We start from the raw sequence: 23071 nt of genomic DNA, 5'->3' as shown, positions 1-23071 counted from the left end.
ACAATTTCTAACTGCATATTTTTGTATAATTTAATAAACTTTTTAAACATTACTGCTTCTGTTTGGATTTTTTGTGTTTGTGTTTCTGCCCCTCTGAGTCATTGGTCTTCTTTTTGTTCCTGTTCCTGTTCTTCACGTTGTGTGTCTCATAGTAGCGTACACCAACTTTTCTAGACTGTTGCTGCCGGGCTGCTCGCCTCCGCTGCGAAAGATGGGGGAGAAAAAAGAAGACAAAAAACCAATCAAACACAGAGTCATAAGCCAGGCCCCCGTTTCTCTGTGCTGCATCCCTCAGGCTGCTTCCACAACTACTGGAGACAGTGCCAGCCACAGGCCCAAGTGCTCTTCCACTGTGACCTGCGACCACTCCAAGCTACAGATCGTCACTTGGTCCAACCCTCATCCATGGCCTGAATCCTTTCTGCAGCATTCCTGACAAGTGGTCCTCCATTCTAAGGCTGAACACTGCCGACAGACTCCTCACCTCCCGAGAGGGCCACTCCAGCTCTGAAGGACACAGTTAGAAAGCTGAGCTTCGCAGAGGGCAGCGACCTGTCCGCCTAAACAGCTCAGCTCACCATGTGTCATTTCCCTGGGGCCACCTCGAGGACAGCAGTCAGGAACTCCTCCAACATGACTTCCTCCAGTGGGCCAGCTCCTGATCCTACTGCACTGGCCTCAACCAGGTCACTTAGAACTGGGGTCACTGGAATCCGCTCCAGACCATTAGTTTCAGAAAGAGCGCGTCTTAAGAACTGCGTTTCTCCTCTTTACGTTCTCCACCCGGGTGACATTTAAGACCAAAAACACATACTTCCTTCGATGTAAGCGTCCTGCGAGTTTTATTTGAACGTTCCTCTTCCGTCTGTGCCTTCCTCTTCTTTCCCTTTTTGGTAGGTGCTGGAAACGATACATGAACACACAGAAGAGAAAGAGAAGTTTTCTATTTAAAATGTGTCTATGAACCCTACGGTGGGAATGAGCCTATGTGCTGGGGAAGAGGGCGAGCGTGGGCGGAGCGCGGCGAGGGAAGCGCCGAGTAAAGCAGGGGGCTGGGAGGGCGCCGGACCAGGCAGGGCGTCGTGGGCCACAGCGGGGTGTGCATTTAGGTCAGGAAAACACGCTCGATATAGAACCTGTCAGTCCAACAGGGTAAAGGATAAGCACAAGAACCACCTCGCCACCACCCCCCTCCCCACGACAAAAAATTGGTCTGTGGATCCACCCTTGGATTATGAGGTTAATAATGTACTCTTTTCAGAGGAAGTTTCCTGAATTACCCATTTAAACCCAAGAAGTGTACAGAATGAAAAGTGGATAATCCAGTTTGTATGATAAATAGTATGTGGAACCAGGGTAACCGGCGAAGTATGATAAATACCCATGTGGATGATAGTACAAGAGAGAAGCTGGAAATTAACGTCAGATGTCCCAAAGTTCTGAAGATACAATCACATCTAAATGACTGAAATAATTTAACTTTACCTCTATCTTCTACATCTTCTTCAGCTGTTCTCCTTTGTTCTTCAGCTTTTGCAAACACCTTTTCAGTGAGTCCCTTAGATATTCTGAAACAGAAAAGTCACGTAACGAAGCTGGCCCACAGTCCCTGCCTGCCCACGTGCCGTGCCGCGTGGACACCGAGGCGCCTCACAGGTTGCAGAAACCCCATCCTCCTCACGCAGCCTTCGCCACTGGGAGGGCCCCGTCCAGCAGTCTTTGCAGCTCCTGGGCCTTCGGGAAAGGCTGTAGCTCCATGTTAAAAATTTACAGACCACTTTTTGAAAATGGCAATAACTCCCTGAATAAAAGTGCTGCTCCCACACTCGTGGCAAGTTCCTGGGAAAGCAATGAGCAAACCGCAATTCGTGAGAAGATGAGCGCACTTACCGAACTGCTGAAAACTTCTTAGCCTTTGCCTTGTTTAAAAACTTCTGATATTTAGCGATCTTTTCATCCAGGGCTTTAATGACCGCCTTGGTGTCGTTTCCAGCATGCTCCTCCTGGGACTCTGAGTAAGACTCCTCCTCCTCGTCTCCTTGGAGCTCCTCCTCCTTCTGCTCCTCCTCCTCCGCTGTGGAAACGCTCTCGAGCTCCTCCTCGATGTCTGACATCTCCAAAGGAACCAGGTCATCCCCAGAAAACTGAGGCACAACATTGATTTTGCCAAAGTTCTGCCGGACCCGTGCTAGGATCTGCTGCATTTCTGAGTTGGCGTCACAGGGACCCTTCTCTTCCTTTTCCTTCTCGGTGACAGACTGTGACTCTTCACCTCCAGTGTCTGTGATTTCCTCTTCTGGGTTGTTCTGGGTTGTTTCTGTGGCAACTTGCACAGATGAGGAGGATGGAAGCTGTTCAAGCCAAAAAGGGGTGGGGTGGGGGAGAGAAATGGAATTAGAAAATGAAAACTGAATTTCTGAACTTACACCTTGCTCTCACATGAGGCAGTCCTCTCCTCAGCACTAAGGGCAAGTGCTGAAAACACCCAAATTCGCATTACGTCATTAATCTACGTAAACCAAGGTGCCTTAAATCCAGAACCCAGTATTCAAGGAGCAAAGAAATTTATTTGCAGTTCCAAAGGATGCACCAACCACGAGAGGATTTAATCATTAAAAGCAATCAACTATTTACTGTAGAGACATGGGATTCCCTCCACCTTCTCCGAGGACTGTAGGAAGGGGGCTGTTGGGATAAGCACATACAGAATCAGCACACATCCAGGGGCAGCACGGCGGCATAGCAGTTAAGTTCACGCACACAGCTTCAGTGGCCCGGGGTCCGTGGGTTTGGATCCCTGGCACAGACCTACACACTGCTCATCAAACCATGGTGTGGCAGCGCCCCACATACAAAATAGAGGAAGACTGGCACAGATGTTGGCTCAGCAACAAGCCTCCTCAAGCAAAAAGAGGAAGATTGGTAACTGATGTTAGCTCAGGGTCAAGCTTCCTCATAAAACAAGCAAACAAAAAAACCCAAAATCAGCACACAGCCACACGAGAACGAAGCCAAGTGGAACGAGGGACCAGTGTAGAAAGTGTCCGAGTACTAAGGAGAGGCATGGAGCAGGCATCCCGAAGGAGCAGGCATCCCGAAGGAAGAGCATAACGTAAGAGGAGGGGAACCTCGTGAGCAGAGTTCAGAAGCAGCACTGAGTTCGGGAGCACCAAAATGACTGGCCTGTTTTAGGTGACGCTGCAGAGAGTGTGTGCCTGGCTTTATACTGGTGCTTCACATACGTAGTATCATTTTATCCTTGCAACTGAGACTCACAGAACTTAAGTGATTTTCCAAAGGCAAGAGTGGCTAAGCAAGGTGCTAAAAAATCAGGAATCCAGAAAATTCAGGCAATTGTACACAAAATTTGTATGTACGTTTTTAGACACTTTTCTAGTAAGGGAAATAGTTCAGCTTCTGGATTCTCAAGGGGGGTTCTGCCACCACCAGAAAGAGAAAAGGAAAAGAGAAGAACCACAGAGCTGGGGGAGGTAATTATCTAAACATAACGACCAGATGAGGAGGAGGAGTTAAGGATCACGCCACCATTTCCACACAGGGTACCAAGAGAGCTGGGATGGACGTCCTCAGATCCAGCTGCTTGCTAACTCAAATCGTCCAGCAGCTTCCCACCACGTCACCCTCCCCTTGCCCGGCAGGGTGTAGCCCCATGACCTGTTTCGTACTATGGACACACCGCCTGTGCTCCCGCCCCAGGTGCTTGGCGGGGGGGGGGGGGGGGGGGGGTGCACTGTTCCCTTTTCTGGGAGCGGTCTCCTCTCCAGACATTCGCTCGGCTCCTGCTTCACGTCATTCAAGTCTCTTCTGAGATGCCACTTCCTCAGAGGCTGCCCCTGACCAGCCCACACACAGAAACGCTCCTGTCTCCCACCAAGCCCCTCCCCTGCTTTAGCGTCCTCACCTCGATCAATTCTTCCTGACATTCTATGTTCACGTTTACTGTCTGTCTCCCTACAGTATAGTAAAAGTATGTATTTGGTCTCTGACCCCAGTTTCTGGCACAAGAGCTCCTAACACCCCTGGAATTTCCTAAGGAAAGAGAAGGGTCTCTTTTGTTATTCATAATAAGCCTCTTCCCACCACACCAGTTTATGCTAATGAGACAACTCCTGGTGGGGCCTTCAAAGGGGGGCTGGTCACCAGAAAGCCCAAGCACTTGCTTAGAGGACCAGAGACTGAGTGTAATCACCAACGGCCAATGATGTCATCCATCACGCCCGTGTAATATGAAACCTCCAGAGACCCCTAGAGGATGGGGTCTGGGGAGCTTCTGGGTTGGTGACCACACTGACGTGCTGGGAGGGTGGTGTGCCCAGAGAGGGCAGGGAAACTCCCGCCCCATGCCTCTCTTCCACTTGGCTGTTCCTGAGTCATATCCTTCATAATAAACGGTGATCGTAAGCAAAGCACTTCGCTGAGTTCTAGCAGATTATCAAACCTGGGAACCCCTGAACTTGCAGTCAGTGGGGCAGAAGTGTGAGCAGCCTGGGAACGCCACCTGAAGCTGGCATCTGAAGTGGGAGTGGTCTGGTGGGGCTGAGCCCTTGACCTGTGGGGTCTGCGCTAACTCTGGGAGTTTGTGTCAGGATGGAATTGAATTACTGGACACACAGTTGGTGTCAGAGAATTGCAAAATTGGTATTGAAAACCAAAACATATCTGATATGAGAAAACCCACACACTCCTCCATTGGCACATATATACACATATATATAAAAATGCAAGAGGGCAGGACCTCCAGTACCCAGAAGAGCGCCTGGCACATGGGAGAGACTCAATACATTTTTGCTGAATGAATTAATCAATGAATGAACAATTTAACATACAAAGGTGGGAGTGGAATTGCTTTGTTTGCTTTTTGGTGGTTTTAGGGGGGAGAAAGTTGATTAGCATCAGTTTCAGGTATGTTGCTTTTGAAATACTGGAGAAAATCTTCAACTGGAAATTTCTAGCTGACAACTGAAACTCTGGGAATAGAGCTCAGGTGAGAGCAAACCAGAGCTATACGGACCCAAAAGATGATCATGGAAGTGATCCTTAAAGCCATCTCTTTAAGAAACTTGGCTGGGCTCTGAAAAAGACCCCAGAAATAGAAAAACAAAGTGCTCCAATTGGAGCCCCAGGCAGGTGCAGGGGGAGGGGATCGGAACAGGAGGACAGCATCTCAGTCCAGCCTGGGGCCCCAGTCGAGGACTTCTTCCCCTGAGCATCAGGTACCACTCTCCTTCCCACCTGATCACGTGCTTCTGGGGGGCAAGGGCTAGGATATTTATTCTCATATTCCCTGTGCCTGGCACACAGCTGGGTCTAATAAGCGTTTGCTAAGCAAAAGCATTTTGCCAATGCCTCTGCTCCTCAAGCAGGAGGAAGACTCAAGTACCAGAAGAACTCTTACATTTAGTGAGCCCCTTTTTGCAAGGCCCTAACGACTGGTATTTCAACTTGGCTTTCTATCATACATCTACTTCCTGGTCTCCAAATGCTACCTCCCAATAAGGTCACAGCAATGGCACTCTGGAACTGGGGACACTGCAGCCGAGACAGTTACCCCAAAGAAAAAAGACGCTCCATAAAGGGAGACAATTAGAAAGGTCAGTAACCATGCTTACTGGTGGGTCCACCTGTTCTTACCTGGGGGGCTACAGGCGGCTCTGCATTGGGCGGCTTGACAAAGAAAGGAATCCGGCCCCTCTGCCAGTCGTTGAGAACCATCTTACCCACAGTCTGCAAGTCGGGCTCTCCACCCTGCAATGTCACAGAAAGACTCCCAGTTAAATTCAGAGAACCAGACCACCTCCCAGTTTGGAGGTATTTCAGCCGTCCCTGTTGTTCACCACCATCTACTCGCCAAGTTTATAGTGCCCACACAACGCATACATAACAAGGTCCACACTCTGTGCGCACACACCTGCGGCATGCCCCAGGCTAGATGCTCAAGAACCCCGGCTCACCTTTAGTAACTTCCCCGTCCGGAAGGCCAGTTTCTCCAGAAAGTCCTCAGCATTCTCCCAAGCATCAATCTTGTATGTCTTGCTGATGTATTCTGGCTTCGCTCTTTCAAGGACAGCACCAATGTGGTCTTCAGGACTCTTAATTTTTTCAACTTGAACCTAGGTGTTAATAGGAAATCTCCTGCTTACAAATTTCATTACGGAAGCAGTGAAGTTCCCAGTGTTCTTCGTTAACAATATTTGAAAATAGATTTCCAAGCCACAAACCAAGTGGAGCCTGGCAGGAGCCCGTCTCCAAGGCGACTAGACATGGTCAGCTGAAAGGAGCACCAGTGAAGGCCAAGCACAGCCGTGGGGCCCAGAACTCAGCTCTAATCCCAGCTCACCACAAACTGACTGTGTGGCTTCTGTAAGCAGCCGGAGTTGGAATGTTTCATGCTACTCGCTTGCAGAAATGGTTAAAAGCCTGCCAACCCCAGGACACAAGGAGAACGTGGGCTAGTTAAGAAAGGAGAGGAGGAGCACACACGGGATGCACAGCCAGCAGCACTGGCCAAGGTTCAGTGGAACCATTGAAAGTCTTCGGTCGTATTCAGAAACAAGTGAGGAAATGACTGTGTTCCAAAACGACTCAACCCAGAAACCCACGAAGATGAATTGTCACTAAACATACACAAGCCCTGCTTCCCTCTGGATCCTGAAACTACAAACTCTTTTGTGGGATGACACTGAGCAGATACGCCCATGGTTCCACTAACTCCTCAAACAGGCTTAAGTGGAATGGAGAGGCCGCCCTGCACAGCATCATGTTCCTGAAGCTTGGTGAGACAGGCTGACCCCAAACTGCCTTCCAGATGAGTAAAACGCAAAGGTATCCAGTGTTTCCCACAGAACGCTTCCCCTAAAAGGCAAACAAAGAGCCCAGCAGGATGAGAACACTCACAACGCCCTTTAGCACAATGTCCGTCTCCGAGTCCTCAGAAGGGTAAACCACGCCGGGGCAGTCGATGAGGAATATCCGACGCATCAAGGTAATATACTGCCAGACCTGAAGACAGAAAAAGCCTGAAACTCTTCCAGGTCAAACATCAAGAGTCTAATTTCCCAAACCCCTGATGCTCGTGAGCCAGAAAGCGGGGGAATCGAAGAGAAGCAACCTGCTACCTAAGGAACTTAGGAAGCCCCTGCTCCCCCTGCGCCATGCATGAGGCATGTGCACTAAGTATAAACTATAGTTTCCAGCAGCGAAGAGTCTAAAAATAATGCAGAGGCAAGATCTCCATCCAGTATTGTGCAATAAGACCCAGCAAATCTTTCCCTGATTTTTAAAAGTATTCTTGGAAGATTGATACTGTTTGGCCTCCCTGCTTTTCTGCAGAATCATGCTGGCCTCCCCAAACATCCTGTGTTCCAGGGTATGACCCCCAACTGTCAGAATCTACCCTAACATTGAGCTTGCTTTCTTAACCCAGGCATCAAATATTCCTGGGTTAGTTTTGTTTATCAAAGGAAAAGGTTGGAGTCACAATTTAAGACAGACTTAAGTATGAATGGCACTTATCAAATCATGCCAACGCCACACAGTGGCATACAAAGTACTCGTAGTCTTATCAAAAGAGAAAGAAACAACGCTGGTTTATTCCAAACTATTATATGGAGACTACACTCCCAATGGTGGTCTGCATTCAAGAGAAGCAGACAGAAATCTCCACATCTGAAACAATCACCTTCCATGGAAATACGTAGAAGTCAATAAGATCCCTCGAGCCAGACGTACCTTCGTTTCACCTGCAATGGGGGCCACATTGCAAACTTTCTTGGAGCGCAACGTGTTTATCACAGAGCTCTTGCCGACGTTTGGGTAGCCAATGAAGCCGACGCTGATCTGCTTCTTGTCAGTGTGCAACTGTTCACACAGAAGGATACACAACACACACGCACTCGTGAATATCTCTCCGGACAAACAGGCTGTGTGACTTTGAGAAGATAAAGAACCCAATGCAAAGCTGCTGCTACGACTTGATTTAAAGCCCACACACACCACCCACACAGTCTGCATGGGGTGGATACATATACTTAATAAACCAGGGCTGAGTCATTTCCTCAGTCATCCACGTGAAATTATTCTCGAATGTTTTCAGGTTAAAAGTATGTAGGTCGAGAAACAAAGGAAGAAACAGCTTGTTAGTCATCAGTTTAGGAGAACATCATCCACTGATAAATGTCTTCACGGAAGACAACCCTGGCCGATGCAACAACTGGCAATCCCATGCCCCACTCCTCTGCTTCTCTGCACAAGACAGTCTGCATTTTCACTGCCAAAAATAAACAACAAAAGAAAAAAAGCAACCTCAAAAGTCAGACCACTGGGTGCAAGTCTCAAGGAGGCAGAGCTCTGGAAGAGTCTAGAATGGATGGGGACATCTGATTAGAGATGGTGGGCTGAACATCCATGCCCACCCACTCGCTCCGGGAACCTCACTAGAATTAACAAATGTCAACCCATAGAACCAAATACATAAAACCAAAGGAGAAGCTAGAGACGAGACAATAAAAACCAACATGTGATGTTAACAAAATACTAGCAGCTAAAAGGTAGTATCGACCTTGGCCCACCACAAATTATGAAACCTAAGTGGCTGCAAAGGTAGAAAACCTAAAAGTCCAGCAAAAACACTGCCAATGAATCACAAAAGGCCTCCAGAGTGGGCAGGACAGATGCCTCTAGGGGCGGGACTGAAATCCAGGAGACTGGTGGAAGGTGTCTACGAAGTCACACACTCTGTCCCCTCCTCCACTCAGCACGGGCACCAACTCCTCCACCCCAGAGCCTTAGGAGGCAGTGATTTTTTTGAAACCCTAAATGTCTGAAAATATCTTCAATTTGCAGACCTGAAATGGACCCTAGATCTAGAGATAACGGGAGTTAAAGGCAAGTGTTCCCAGAGCGATTAATTGAAAATCTAAATATTGAATGGTGAGAACGCCCCTCCCCCCCAGGCCCTTATGCCCACTGCAGTCCCAGAACCCTGGCAGCCCTGAGCTGGAGACTGGAAGACTCTTTCCTGGGGAAATTCACAGGCCCAAGAGTAAAGACCTACACACACTGCCATCTAGGGTGGCCTCCAAAAAAACGCTGGGCTTCTGTCCACTCACCCTACAGAGAACTCTGCCAGTCAACAAGCCCACCCTCCACATAAAACTTCTATTGGCTTTTTTTTAAAGGACCCCCTCTTAAATATGAACGGAGAGCCAAGAATAACCAGACATTTGAAGTGTGCCTCTAGCCGAAAAGACAGGAAAACACAAAGAAACTGAGAGGAAACAGAGTCAATGTAGGGAGAGAGGAAATTTCAGAATACCATTATCATCATCACATTCTCAGAGAACCAGAAGACGTTCCATCTGTGAAACAAGAGAGGCTGTGAAAGGGGGCAGGACAACTCAGAGTTACACAAGAGCTCTCGGGATTTAAAAATTAAAAGTGAGAGGCAAAATAAATTTTGCAGCAGAGCAGCTAGATGATGAAGTCAAGGAAACTGTCCAGAAAATAGACCAAAATGTCTGAAACACACTGAAATAAAGAAAAGATAGGAAAATTCAAGAATTAAAAAAGGAGATAAAACCAAATTCCTGAACGAGAACAGAGATGATGGGAGGGAGAATTTCCAAAAAACAGGACAGAATCAGACTGAAAGTCCCACACAATGCCTCGCTCACTGAACAATAAAAGACCCATCTTAAAGCACATCGCAGTGAAATCTTAGAAGAGGAATTCTTTAAGGGATCCCAGCCACAAAGGATTAGGAGTCAGAATGGCCTCAGATTTCTCAGCAGCAATATTACAAGACAGAAGACGACGCAGCGAGGACTTTGACATTCTGAGGAGGACGGTATGAAGGTAGAACAAAGATATTCCCAGGATGCAAGATGCAGGATGCAAGTCTCAAAAGACGTTCCTTCTAAGCACTCCTTCTCAGCTTTTGGAAAATATGTTCCATCACAAGGAAGGAGTAAAGAAAAAAAGGGACCCAATGAACAAAGGGATCCAACACAGGAAACAGCTGAGGAAATTCTTGAGATGACGATGAACGGAAACCCCAGGAAGAAGAGTCTGCAGCCAGCAGGGGAGCAGCCAGGCCCGGCTGGAAGGGAGGTCCCCGGATGGTGTGAAAGTTCCCACTCTACCAGAAGATTTGGTGATACGTTAGTGACAAATAAAATAGAGCTAATCAACATCAGAGAGAACAGAAGATTCTACTAGAAAGGAATCATACTCATAGCATTGTGTGGATTAGCTGTGGCTGGTATTTTAGTCATAATAACGTAAACAGTGAATGAGTAACAATTTAGCCAAACGCAGTATAACACCATGGCAAGAACAGAGGGAGGGTAGCGTTCGTGGAGGGAGGATGGCTGTAGGAAACCTCATCCTCATTTTCCATGGTAGGACCTTGATAAATATCTAAAACTGATGGGGAAAAATCAACAAACAGAATCACGTGCATATATTAAAAATATGGAGGAAGTAACAGAAGTAAGTTACCAGTTGGAAGTGTTCACTTCTGGGAAGTGGAAAGGGCGGGCAGAGGACATGTATCTTTTGTTAGAAGCCAGGGAGAATTAATCAAAATACACAAATACAAAGTTGCAGGTACAGAACAGGAAGCTTTGAGAACATCTGCCAGGGCGATCTGGTTGCAGGTCTTCCCCGAAGAACTGACATCTTACCTGGGATCTGAAGCTGGAGTCTGGCAGGGCGCCTTCCAGGCAGAGGGGACAGAAACCGCACAGGCCCCGAGGGTGGAGGAAGCCTGGCAGGCCTGGAAAGCCCAGGGTGGGGAACACGGGGGAAGGGGTCCATCCTCAAGCAGAGGTTGGACCATCACATGCCCGGGATATGGCAGAAAGGGAAGCAACATCGGTTAGGGATGGGGGCAATGGTTGACCTAAAAATATTTCAGAATCGCTCGAGATCCTGAGGCTTCGTGAGTTTCTACATCTCTAGCACACACATTTCTCATTACCAAGATGTGGGAAGCGAGGCTAGTAACTTTCTGACACCCTGGCAAGAGAAATTCTTACACAAACCCACAGCTACGCAACCCCGGGAGACAGAGATCAGGACTTAGCACCTTTCCAAACTGCCGGAGAAGCTGAATAAATGCTCCTTTGCCAAAGGGGTTAGTGAGACTCGCGTGGAAAGCCAGGGTTGGATACTCCTGGGAGAGGACGGCAACCCAGCGTTTCTGCAGGGAGAAAAGAAAAGATGCCGGTCAACTGCACCTTGTTTACTTCCAATACGGGGAACAATCAGAGTGTGAATCACAGGATTGTGCTTCAAATACACAGCTGTCTAAGGAAAAGGTTAAGCGTAATTCTCTGAAGTGTTTCTTTCAAGTATGATAGTTAATGCTTTGTCTCACAAAACAATAACCCCCAAAAGACTTCATTGCTACTAAACGCAATTAATGCAACATAATATGAAACAGGCCAGTGGCTGTGGCCTGTCTCTCTCCGAACGGCACACATCACTCATCTTGTGGGTCCTGCAGGGGTCCCCTCACCAACCATCAAAGGATAAACGGTACCTCTGGCCACAGTCAGTGAAGCACACTTTTGTTTTCCATGAGAACACGTCTATGACTACAATCTCAAGAGTGCAACACTCTAATGACGCCCCAAATCCTCGAAGCCACGATTTATGGAGAACTCAAAGCCCACACGAGCTGTGTGGCCTTGTGGTCTGCTTTGGATAAGCAGCTATACTTACTGTTGCCCAGGTTGGAACAAGGTCACATTTGTTAAGGACAAAAATGAGGTGTTTCCAGGGTTTTTCCTTTTTCAAGTAAGTCTCGATGTGAGGGGAACGGGTCCCCATTGGATCTCTAGCATCAAGAACCTGTACCACGACGTCTGATGAGTCTATCACCTGCAAATTCAAAGAGGCAGGAAGGTTTGCTACAACTGCAAGATGAAAGGGGTGGCACTTAAGGGAGGCTAGGAAATACAGTAACAATGGAGACAGCTTCAAAGCAGTCTTATGAGGAGGGCAGGCTGTAGCCAATCCCAACGCCCAGGGAGCAGAACTCAAAGTTTTTCCATCCTGTGGGTATCTGAAACTTGTCAAATTTCAAATAGGAAACTAGCTTAGACGAAATCCATCTTATTTCATAACTACTCCACGTTATTTAGCAGAATCATGTACTTCTCAGACTTCTAAAAGTTTCTACTCTTATAGGTTTTGCATATTTTACAAAGTTTACTTTCCTACTATGTCACTGTTTATGTGACTAGGCTTGAAGGTCTTTGCCACTGAGAATACTACTAGTGTGTGAAGCTGAACCTGACCCAGCTGAAGAGCACTGGACCAGGACTCAGGAAGCACAAGGACTCCTCCCCTAGCCCGCTGCGTGTGCTGGGTAAGCACAACCTTTCCAGACATGTGTTCTCCTCTATAAAATGAAAGGCCTGGACTCAAACTTCCCACGGAGCTCTAACCATGTATGATCAATCTAAACAGGAATGCCATTTTAGAAGGTAATCCAAACAAACACTGACAGAGAATAAATGAACGTACACATGGGAGCTGTGACTATTATATGAGCAATTACAAAATGTAGTTATCCGCGACAATGGTAGGACGTGCGTGACTACATCGACCCCACTTCTTTGTGGGGGAAAGAGATGGAACGGGCAGCAGAGTGTGACTTTGTCTGACAGAGCTTCAACACATCAGAATCCACGTTCTCACTATAAGATGGCGAAAATCAAAGGAACCACTCAACGAGAGAGCATTCAAAGGCTTACCTTGTAGAGCTCACCCCATATTCTTCTGGATTGTCCCTTTTTATAGATCTCTTCCTGGGCTTCATTTCTAAAAAGAAAGCACCCAAAGTGAGCAAGTGAAGCACTAGGAAGATTAAAAGGATGTTTTAGGGAAAAATCAACCCCATACTAAAGGAAAATACTATCAAAACTAGTTGCGGATGGACCAAAAAACAAACAATTTAAAAAGTGACTGTATCCAAATGTCCATTGACAGATGAAGGGAACAAAGTGTGGTGTACACATAATAGAGTATTATTCAGCAACGAAAAGGACTAAAGTACTGATATACCCCACAACAGGGACAACCTTGAAGACATTATGTAACAGAACAAGCCAGACACAGAAGGACAAATACTGTATGACAGCACTTACAGGAAGTACTGCTCCTAAGAGGAGTCAAACTCACGAGGGGCAGAGAGTAGAACGTGCTTGCCAGGGGTTGGCTGGGGCGGGCGAGGAGTTGGTGTTTAACGGGTACAGAGTTTCAGTTTGGAATGATGTGAAAATATTCTAGAGGTGGGTAGTGGTGATGGTTGCATAACCAGGTGAAGGTACTTGATGCCGCTTAATTGTGTGATTAAAAATGATTAAGATGGTAAATTTTATGTTACGTCTATTTTACCACAATAAAAAAATTATTAAAAAAAAAGCAACTGTAATCAGGCGATATGTCACAGAGAATTACAAAAAGGAACCGGCAGGACCTGAACCATAAGCTACATTCCATAGTTCCTGTGTAAAGAGAAATTTTTCTGATAAGCTTGAGAATTTGTTTATTTACAAGCCTCAATGACATTTACCCAATGTCTTTGAAACAAAAATAGTTTCGCCTTTTGGAAGAGGAAAAAATTTAAATCAGTAGAATACAAAGCCAGCTAGAAAGTCCAAATAATTCCACAAATAAATGAACTTGCTGCCTTTCTGCTCGGCCTCAAATGGCCTGACGTTCTGTCTGGGACGCCCAGGGCCTGAGACAGGCTGACGACAGCACCGCGGTGGCACTGCAGCGGCCAACAGACAACGCCTCTTTGCCAAGGAAGCATTTAAGGGACACTAGGGGGAGACGGGGGGCCCTCCAGTACTGCCTGGGGTAAACTAAACTGGTAAACCCTTCTGGAGGGTAATGGGGCAGCTGCCTATCAAAAAGCACGCATACCCTCTGACACTTGACTTCCCCCACAGGAATTAGTCTTTGGAGATTAAGGATGAGAAACATTCAGCCACAATGATGTTTTACTCCAGCGCTGTGTATCATAGGGAAAAACTATAAAGAGGCTGAATAGCCAACAGTGGGACTGGCCACTACAAAATACTACTCTGACATTAAACATCACATCGTTGTTAACTACTGACGTGGAAATCTACTCTTGATAATTTAGGAAAATATATTAAAAGGCAAGTTAAAATACAGTCTTAACACATTATATTTGGAAATAAAAATCGAGTATAAGAACGATCTAGAAGAATATATCTATCAGGGACTGATTCTCAACCTTCTTTTGGGTATGGACCCTTATGAGAATATGATGAAAGTTATGGATCCTTTTTCTTCTCCGCAAAACAAAACAAAATAAAAACCTCATCACCTTTATGCAGGTACGTAAATTTTCCACATATTATCTTCAGAGGCTCACAGAGACCTCACAGCCAGCCATGAACTCCCCAGCGGTCCAGAGACTTCCGGTTAAGGAAGCCCTGATAGTCATCAAGATATTCACAATGCTTAACATAGGTAGTGGGATGAAGAGGTCTTGTTTTCTTTTTCTTGCATTTCCAATTTAACTTTTCCAATTATATTTTCTAATTTGTGTACGATAGAATACACCACTATTACGAAGAAGAAAATGTTCTTTCTTTCTATTTTGGGGACAAAGAAAGAGACCTATAGTAAACAAACCACCTTAAATTATTTTCAGTCTGGTCCCAGTTTCACTAATCTTGCTACTCTAAGGGAAGAGGGTAACTCTCCATCTATGAGTTAGATCCCGAGCTTCTGAGGTAAAATAAGCACAAAGAAAAGGTTTTCTGGCAGAGGCGCAAATGACGGAACCTGCACGAACTTCAAGACCGTACCTCACACCGGTGTCTTCGGTCACCAAGTCACGGTCCTTGCCTTGGTCATAGCTCTCAGTGGACATTTCCGCATTTTCTAGCAGAGACTGCATATCGCTCGCAAATAAATTTGGTCGCTTCCTCTGTGACTTGGGGCCAAATGTAGCTTCAAAGCTTTCCGTATCAAGAATGTGAACTTTTGAGTTCTGCAGAGAAAAGAGAGGAATTACAGGGAAGACTAAGGACGGCACTGAGAGCGAGCAAAGCTTCATAACTACCCGAGGAAGGCTTTCTGCTTTCATTTCTCCAGAGCTCAGACCGTACCAAAGTCTACAACACGGATGCAGCCGGGTTTCAAATCAGAGACGCTGACGTACATAGCAAAAGCACTTGTTCTCTGACTCGGACGTTCTGTAAGCTTCCTTGGAGAAATGCGAAAGCAATCCAAAGAGTCAAAGTAAATATGAACAGTTGTGTTAAGACTTGCCAAAAACTCTGCTTTATTTCATTTATCATAAACTTTAGTCAAATGTAATTCAGCCTCCACTGATGAAAACTGACTTATCTTTTCTGACCATTTTTTTTGAGCTTTCAAACAAGTGCATAAAATTCGCCAGATTCACAGATTTTTGTCAAGGCCTCATGCTCAAATTTGTGTTTTTTTTTAAACCAACTGTAAATGCCAACTTTTTCTTGGAAGTTAATTTCTTTCATGGCTAAAAGGAATTGCTTGTTTTGTAAGATGCATTTTAGTTTCAGATAACATTCTCCCTAATTTAGGTAACGTTTTTATTAAATGCACATGGAAAGTCTTCAGATGAAAAACATCGAGCAAAAGTCCAAAATAATAGCTTAGATGTGATAAAAGGAACCTGATACTAACGAGAACTTGACGTGCCTGTAAAGGAGTTATGGGCACAGGAATTTTTGAAGCTGGATCAAAGCTCAAGTCTGAGCGAGGATCTATCACGTAACAGAATGTTAAGAGCGGCAGAGAAGCGCCTCAAAGAGGAGCAGCCTCTGGCCCTCAGTACAGCTCCTCTGTGAGCACCAGCTACTAAACACGGACGCAGCAATCCCCATGGCTTCAGAACGTTAACAGATCCCCCGTCCAACTCCCAAAGATCCTTAAGGCAGTATCATTTTCTCAGATTCTCTAACCCACCTTAGTTTAGTTTTACTCACTACCCTCCAACAGGGGTCACACTTTACATGGGAACTAAGTTCTCCAGTGTCACTGGGAAAATTATGATCAAACTGATCCTTAAAGGGGCTGGCCTCGTGGCCGGGTGGTTAAAGTTTCACACACTTCGCCTCGGCAGCCCAGGGTTCGCGAGTTCGAATCCCAGGTGCAGACCTATTCTGCTTGTCAGCCACACCGTGGAGGCGTCCCACACACAAAGTAGAGGAAAACTGGCACAGATGTTAGCTCAGGGCAAATCTTCCTCACCAAAAAAAAGAGAAAGATCCTTAAAAATCTGTTAAATAACCTATGAAGTACAGTATACATGGATTTGTGTATGTAAACCAATACATTAGTAAATAAAATGTGGTAATACGCAGTATATAATAAAGTGCACAGAGAGAATAAGTTACAGTATCTTTACTGTATTGCTACAGTAGTAGAGAATTATACTGTAGTATATTACATACTAATTACACAACACATAGAGCGGAATGTAATCAATTAAAAGCCTATCTGAGTTGACTCCACTGTGCAGCAATCTCAGAACGAGATTTTACAACAAGGCGTAGAGACGGCAGTAAATTCAAACAGGTGAGGTTTCTCAAGTCCTAAGCAGAAACTCCTCAGCTACTCCGAGTCCCCATCTGCCCTGAAATACAAGCCGAGGCTGGCGCTGCAGACCCTTCTCCCCGCCCATCAGACGGTGAGGCACTGAATTTTAGAAGCACTGAACAACTGGAACGGGCATTAAATCCATAATAGAACCTCTCTGTTCTTCTCATAAACAGGATTCAATCATTTGTTAAAAGATGGCTTTAGGGAGAACAGACAAAGAGCACAAGGGAAATGAGCGACTTGTCTGTGGTTCATGAATTATACTCATGTGTTTCCCTGAAAGAAAACAGTCATTCCACTAATAGGCGCCATTCTTCTCGTCCTTCATAGAACAAAGCATAATTGACAAAACCTGAGGCAATAACAGGCCTTGGTTTTTATTTTGTTCTGCAAGTAAACACTTCTCTTTGAACTGTTTAACCCATGGATGCATGTCGATGTTTTCTTCCCCTCCTTATACTGGAACCGGAGGTTATGTCCCAGCTACATTTCTGGGAATTATTATTCAACGCAAGTAAAAACGTGCAGGCAAAATCAGGCCATTTCTTGGGTTCTGTGTGAAATATTCCACTCGAGGCTGACTCAGTCCTTACTGGACTTCCAACCTGAGCCATTAACAGCGAATCTGACCAGCTGCCTTTCCTTCAGCTGAAAACAATCCCCAAGGATCTCATAGAGGCTGAAAGCACACAGCACCAAAGGTCTCCCTCCTACCACCCAATCCTAATTCTACATTTCCCCAAAATTTGATGGAATCACCACTTAAACAAGTTTGCCTACCAAAAAACAATGTTAGTAGCAGCTACGCTCTCTGGAGCTCTCATAGGTGGCGTGCTATGCATTCACTGCACGCCAGGTGCCACACAGACGTCTCATCTCCACCCAATCACCCAAGGAGGGGGTTGTCTTGACTTCACAGTCACAGAAGTGAAAAGGTCAGGGAGAAACCTAACTAAGGCCACAGGAAGAGGCAGAGCAAAGACTAAGAGTCAGGTCTCCCTCCAAAGCCTGGGCTCTGATCCACCAGGCTCCCCCGCGTCCCCAACAGAACCCAGTCCAGACTAAAGGTGGGACCCAAACAACGGGGAGAGAGAAGTCTCAGAAAGCTCATCGGGATGTCATTACAGCCACCGTTCCCTACCGAAAACCAAAAGACAAATATCTCAGAGAGGGATCTGACGGAGTTTGCCAAAGAAATCCCAGGGCCAGGGGTGTCCTCCACCTTACATGAGGCCGGATCCGATCATGCAGAAGAGACATGGGTAACTTGCTCTGCTTCATGACAACTTTGTATGGATCCTTCAAAACTGCATCCATTTCCTCTTGAAATTTTTGTAATGATGACTGCTTAATCACGCGTGTGTTTCCTGTTTTACAAAAGAATGTTCCCATTTAATAACCAACTCTTTTTTGCTTCTGTATCCATTTTCCCAATGAAACAGCAAAAGGCAAGACTTTAAATTACCAAACACCTGATACATCCATCCCATGTAGCCATCTCCAAACTTAAAAGAGGAAAAAAAAACAAAAACAAAAAAACTGCCTCTCCTGCACTCATCCGCTCTGAGCTAATCCATCAGCCCAGACACACAAAGGGTTTCGATAGCTGTCCAAGCCCAATTTCCTGACTGGATGAAACTGAAAAATAAACATCACCGAAGAGAACTGAGATCTGACAAATGTCCTACCTCCTGACAGATCTGGCAAAGAAAACTGGGAGCCAATCACAGCTGATCGGTTAGCAAAACAGAGAATCCTGAAGCACAGAACCCCAGGGTCACAGTTACTGTTTTTAGGGCTATGAGGGGTTGAAGGGAATATTAAATTAACCGATAAACGCATGCAAGGGAACAAATTAAAGCTATGTAACACTACCTGGAGAACACCTTGTAAGTGAGAGATCCTGAAGAACACAGTCAACTAAACAGCAACTTGAGCACAAATGCAAAACTCAGGATGACAATGACTACGGCCATGGTGATGGTGATAGCAGTTAATGCTTATATGGTACTCACCATTAGCTAGGCATTATTTAAGCACTTTACATGGAGATATTCATTTAATTACCACAACAGGCCTATCAGATAGGCACTATTTGTGTGTGTGTGTGTGTTTGAGGAAGATTCGCCCTGAGCTAACATCCGTGCCAGTCTTCCTCTATTTTGTATGTGGGTCTCAGCCACAGCATGGCTGATGAGTGGTGTAGGTCCATGCCTGTGATATGAACTCGCAAACCCAGGCCGCAGAAGCAGAGCATGCGGAACTTAACCACTAGGCCACAGGGCTGGGCCCAAGATAGGTACTATTTTTATCTTCATTTTAGAGGTGAGGAAACGGATGAACAGACTTAACTTGCTTGTGGTCACAGAAATGGCAGAACAAAGATTCAAACCCAGGAGGTCTGAATCTAGTCACAGTACCTAGCCACCATGCTAAATGCCTCTCTAAGGCGTTTTCTTTGACACTTTTCTGTGTTGCAGCTTCCTAGGGGGTATCCCATCAAAAGATGTAAGAGAGATTCAAAGGCAGTTGCCATCTGCCCCCAAGCACAGAGATCAAACACCAGGCACGCACTGGGGTCTGCCCATCTGATGAGCCCGCACAACTAGCGGTGGCCAAGGGAAAGGCTGGAAGTCCAGACTGAAATGAAGGGGGAGTTTCCAAAGGAAGAGCCCTGACCCCCTGTGACTCTGGAGACAGTCCATCACTCCTGGGAAGGACCAATGAGAAAACCTTCACTGTCACTCAATTCAAATACAACTCCATTCAGAAAAAGTGTTTCAGAGGAACTTCAGGGAAATGCTAAGGCACAAGCTAAGGGCACAAACACACCTGCAGGGCACCTCTCAAACAGTGGTCTCTCCAGGCAACCAGAAATTAAGAGAGGACAGTTGGAAGGTCTGCGAATGCTAGTCATTAAGGATGCCTATCGGTTTAAGAGGGTTCTCTTACAGTTAATGATGATGAGCTCTTTTAAAAAGAGCTTATTTACGAAATCCACTACTTTTCTCAGCCCTTTTTCAACCACGGGTACTTATCTCATCCCTTCCTCATAGAATCCTTGACAGTTCCACTCACTCAAAAACCCCTGCCCTTTAGACACCCGAACGTTCTAGCCTTTTCCACACAGCACACATTCTGTAGAGGAAAAGGAGTAGAGGACAATACTCACCAAACCATTTAATGTTTGGCTCCACTCTCGCCACTGTGCCAGAAGCCACTGTTGACTGATACTGCAGAGGCTTAATCACTTTACCACGACTGTTCCTAAATGGAGGAAATAACGGATCTGGGTTGATGACAGAAGAAAGGCAACAACTGCAAAGTCTGGTTTACAGAATACCCTTTCCATCAAAAGGACTTTTTTTTTCCTCTTAAATGATCATGAAATACAGATTTCAGTAAACAAAAAGTACTTCTACATTTGAAACAGATTGCCCAAAAGGCATTTAACCTCTTGCAACAGCACACGTAATGATTTCTGCTGGATGAGTAACAAATAACACTGATGTTCAAAAATGTGTTTACTGTTCGCTTGCTTTAAAAAAAAAAACAATCACATACTTGAGTTTTTTGGGTAACTATTTGAAGGCTGGTCTAAATGAATTTTAAGTAGAGGGTGAGTAAGGCTGGAACTCAAAACTCTAAAACAAACGGCAGGGTAGGTGACTAAGGCACATTAAGTTCATCGACATTCGTGTTTTAGACACATCTTTTAGAACGGATGGAGAATCTAATCACCAAACAAATTAAGGGCAGCCAGCAAAATGCCACGCTCAGCAAGTCCCTGTGGCAGAGGCTGCCTCAGCAGAACTCAGAGTGGGGTTGAGTTTCCAAGTGCCCCAATGTTATGATCTAAAGTCCGGCATTCAAAAACAAGTTTTCCGGCTGCTTTCAGGACTACAGTCCTACATGTTTTGTTAAAGAAAACCAGATTTCGGGGCTGGCCCTGTAGCTGAGTGGTTAAGTTCACGCGCTCCACTTCGGGGGCCCAGGGTTTTGCCGGTTCGAATCCTGGGTGCGGACATGGCACCGCTCGTCAGGCCATGTTGAGGTGGCATCCCACATGCCACAACTAGAAGGACCCACAACTAGAAATATACAACTATGTACTGGGGGGCTTTGGGGAGAAAAAGGAACAATAAAATCTTAAAAAAAAAAAGAAAACCAGATTTCTATCTGACGGATACTTGAGATTTAATATGTCGCTGGTGGAGGCTGAGGCTGTGAGGAACAAGACCTCTAACTGTTGTACTGGGACACAAGCACGATTTCACCACCCACTACTCATGTCTTTAACCAAAAATTCACAATTTATCATAACAACCCCTATATAAAATGATAGTTGAAAATACAGCACTCCTTTGTGGGGAAAGCAGGAGCGGGAATATCAAAAATTTAACAGGTCTCAGCTACAAGTCAAGGGCATGGAGGAAGAAGAGAGGGTGCCAGTGCCAGGGCTCACCTGCGCTCCTTCTGTCTGTACATATTCAGGCGCCGGATCGTGGCCCGGTCCCTCATGTTTTGGCCTCCTGCTCCCTGTACTCGATCTAGGAAACACAGACACAGACCGCACATCATTTGATAACCAACAAATCTAAGTATGGTCATAGCTTCAAACGCATCAACTAGTTCACTCAAAGTAGGCGAGCTGCCGCCTCAGTGCAAAATCTCTACTTCCTCCAACAAAACTATTACTACTAGAAGCTACATGGTATGACAAAGCTGATCTAACCTTTGATTCTCAACAGGACTGTGTTTGATAATGATAAGAACTAATATTTTTGAGCTCTAATTATGGCAATGTGCTATCCACATTATAGCTATCGTCTCATGTAAGCCATACAATAATCCTATCAAGAGGGATACATTATCCCCATTCTGCAGGCTAAGAAACTGAGGCACAGTGGCCAGACATCTTGCCCTAAGTCACAAATGGCAGAGCCAGAATGCTAACAAAAGCATTCGATCACCACCTGTGCTCTTAACCACAAAGACATCTACCTCTGGGTCTCACTTTAACAAATTCTGAGGGCCTGCTACATGCAGGGCACCACAGAAAATACAATTTTGGTACCTAAGTGTTTCTGATGTACCAGTTTCTTAATTTCCGAATGTTTGACTTTAGTTTAGTCAATAACAAGACAGGCAGTAATTCTGGCCTTACATCTCAGAGAGAAAGAGAAGGACAAATAAATGCAGTAAAACTAGCCTAGGTTCTCCTTTGGGGATCCCTTCAAATCACCTGTCTACTCTTAAAGTGATGCAGCAGAAAACAGGCTGAAATCACAGGACCAGCGGCTCTACTCGCACTAACTGTGCCACCTGTGACAAGCCACTTCCCCTATTTTGGCTCAGTCTCTTCACCTATAACATCATGATCTCTAAGGAGCTTTTCAGGTCTAACATTCTAAGATTCCAGTCTACACAAATCAAATAGTTTATCAGCAATCCAGGGTAAACATTCAACGTGAATTAAAGTCACAAAAAACTTAAGCCATATTTAAAAACAAAATTTTATTAACTAAACCCGAATGGAAGGGACTCCCCCAAAGGCTATCTTGTTCCTCCTGTAGGTGGAACCCCGACAAAACTCATAAACATCTCCAAAAACATCTTTATTGAAATGATCGTGTTTATTTATCTGTAGGGTTTTCTATACACTTGAACTGAAGGGATGACTCCAAGAGCCAAACTTACAATCCCTTTCTCACTTAAACAGTCAAAGCTAAGGTGGGAGCAAGTGTGGTCAAGTGTAGAAGGCCAGGTGGGTCGGCCTACACCACTTTTAATCTGACTTTAATTTACTTCTAGCAATCCTTGAGCTGGAGAGCTGGAATCACACAAGACTGAAATATATTGGGGGAGGGGCTTCGACACGACCCACACAAGAACATAAGAAGAGGTCAAGTTTAACTGCCCCTTCCAGCTCAGAGCTTCCCAGTCTCTGCATCTCACAAGCGAAGACGCCCCATGCCGGCCAGGCCTGAGTGTTCACTCTCCCCGACTTTAGACCCGGTGCCTGGCACCCGGCCCTGACTGGCGAGCAACATGTCAGCACTCCTTAGTGCCCCGAATGAAGCAACCATCTTCTCCCTTCTCATCCCCAATAGCCACTCTGCTTGAGGTCACTCCAAGCAATGCCACCCGGGTGTCCCTCCTCCCCCTGGGTCTCCCCGGAGCCCTCCCCCCAAGCTTTCTCGAAGCTCCACCCTCCGCGAGCCCCGCCGCCTGTACCGGGGTTTGTGCTGGCCTTAGACGGGTTGATGGTGCTCCGTCCTTTGTAGTTGGGCTTCACCATCTTGCCGACGCGACGGGGACCGGAGCTCTAGGTCCGGCCTACGTAAAGGGAAAGAGCTCGTAACGCCCCAGGCCCGGCCGAGGGGACCCGCTCGAACCACACCGGACCACGTGT

General features: G+C 45.9%; 1 protein-coding gene across 1 annotated transcript; it reads right to left on the bottom strand.

Moving 5' to 3' along the window:
* Positions 1-16: 16 nt before the first annotated feature.
* On the bottom strand, positions 17-23071 carry GNL2 (G protein nucleolar 2). The gene is made up of 16 exons (XM_046661567.1): positions 22894-23071; positions 21122-21206; positions 19829-19923; positions 17884-18023; positions 14877-15061; positions 12783-12849; positions 11746-11904; positions 11108-11221; positions 7750-7878; positions 6916-7020; positions 5973-6131; positions 5653-5766; positions 1891-2351; positions 1486-1568; positions 815-900; positions 17-202 (listed from the first exon to the last, which is right to left on the bottom strand). Exons 1-16 carry the CDS (start codon positions 22955-22957, stop codon positions 50-52), a joined length of 2199 nt encoding a protein of 732 aa, XP_046517523.1. The 5' UTR covers positions 22958-23071; the 3' UTR covers positions 17-49.

This window comes from Equus quagga, chromosome 5 (genome assembly GCF_021613505.1).
Source record: "Equus quagga isolate Etosha38 chromosome 5, UCLA_HA_Equagga_1.0, whole genome shotgun sequence".
Taxonomy (NCBI): domain Eukaryota; kingdom Metazoa; phylum Chordata; class Mammalia; order Perissodactyla; family Equidae; genus Equus; species Equus quagga.
The sequence above is the reverse complement of the archived record's forward strand: the minus strand, read 5'-3'. Positions and strand labels throughout refer to the sequence as shown.

What these genes read in the sequence shown, in the direction of transcription:
- GNL2 (XM_046661567.1), bottom strand. Translation starts at nt 22,957, where the DNA reads ATGGTGAAGCCCAACTACAAAGGACGGAGCACCATCAACCCGTCTAAG. An exon ending in TTCTCCGGCAGTTTGGAAAG is followed by an intron (nt 7,879 to 11,107) that starts GTGCTAAGTCCT and finishes CTGTGTGAACAG; the next exon opens with TTGCACACTGACAAGAAGCA. An exon ending in GGACGCTTACATCGAAGGAA is followed by an intron (nt 203 to 814) that starts GTATGTGTTTTT and finishes CATCTTTCGCAG; the next exon opens with CGGAGGCGAGCAGCCCGGCA.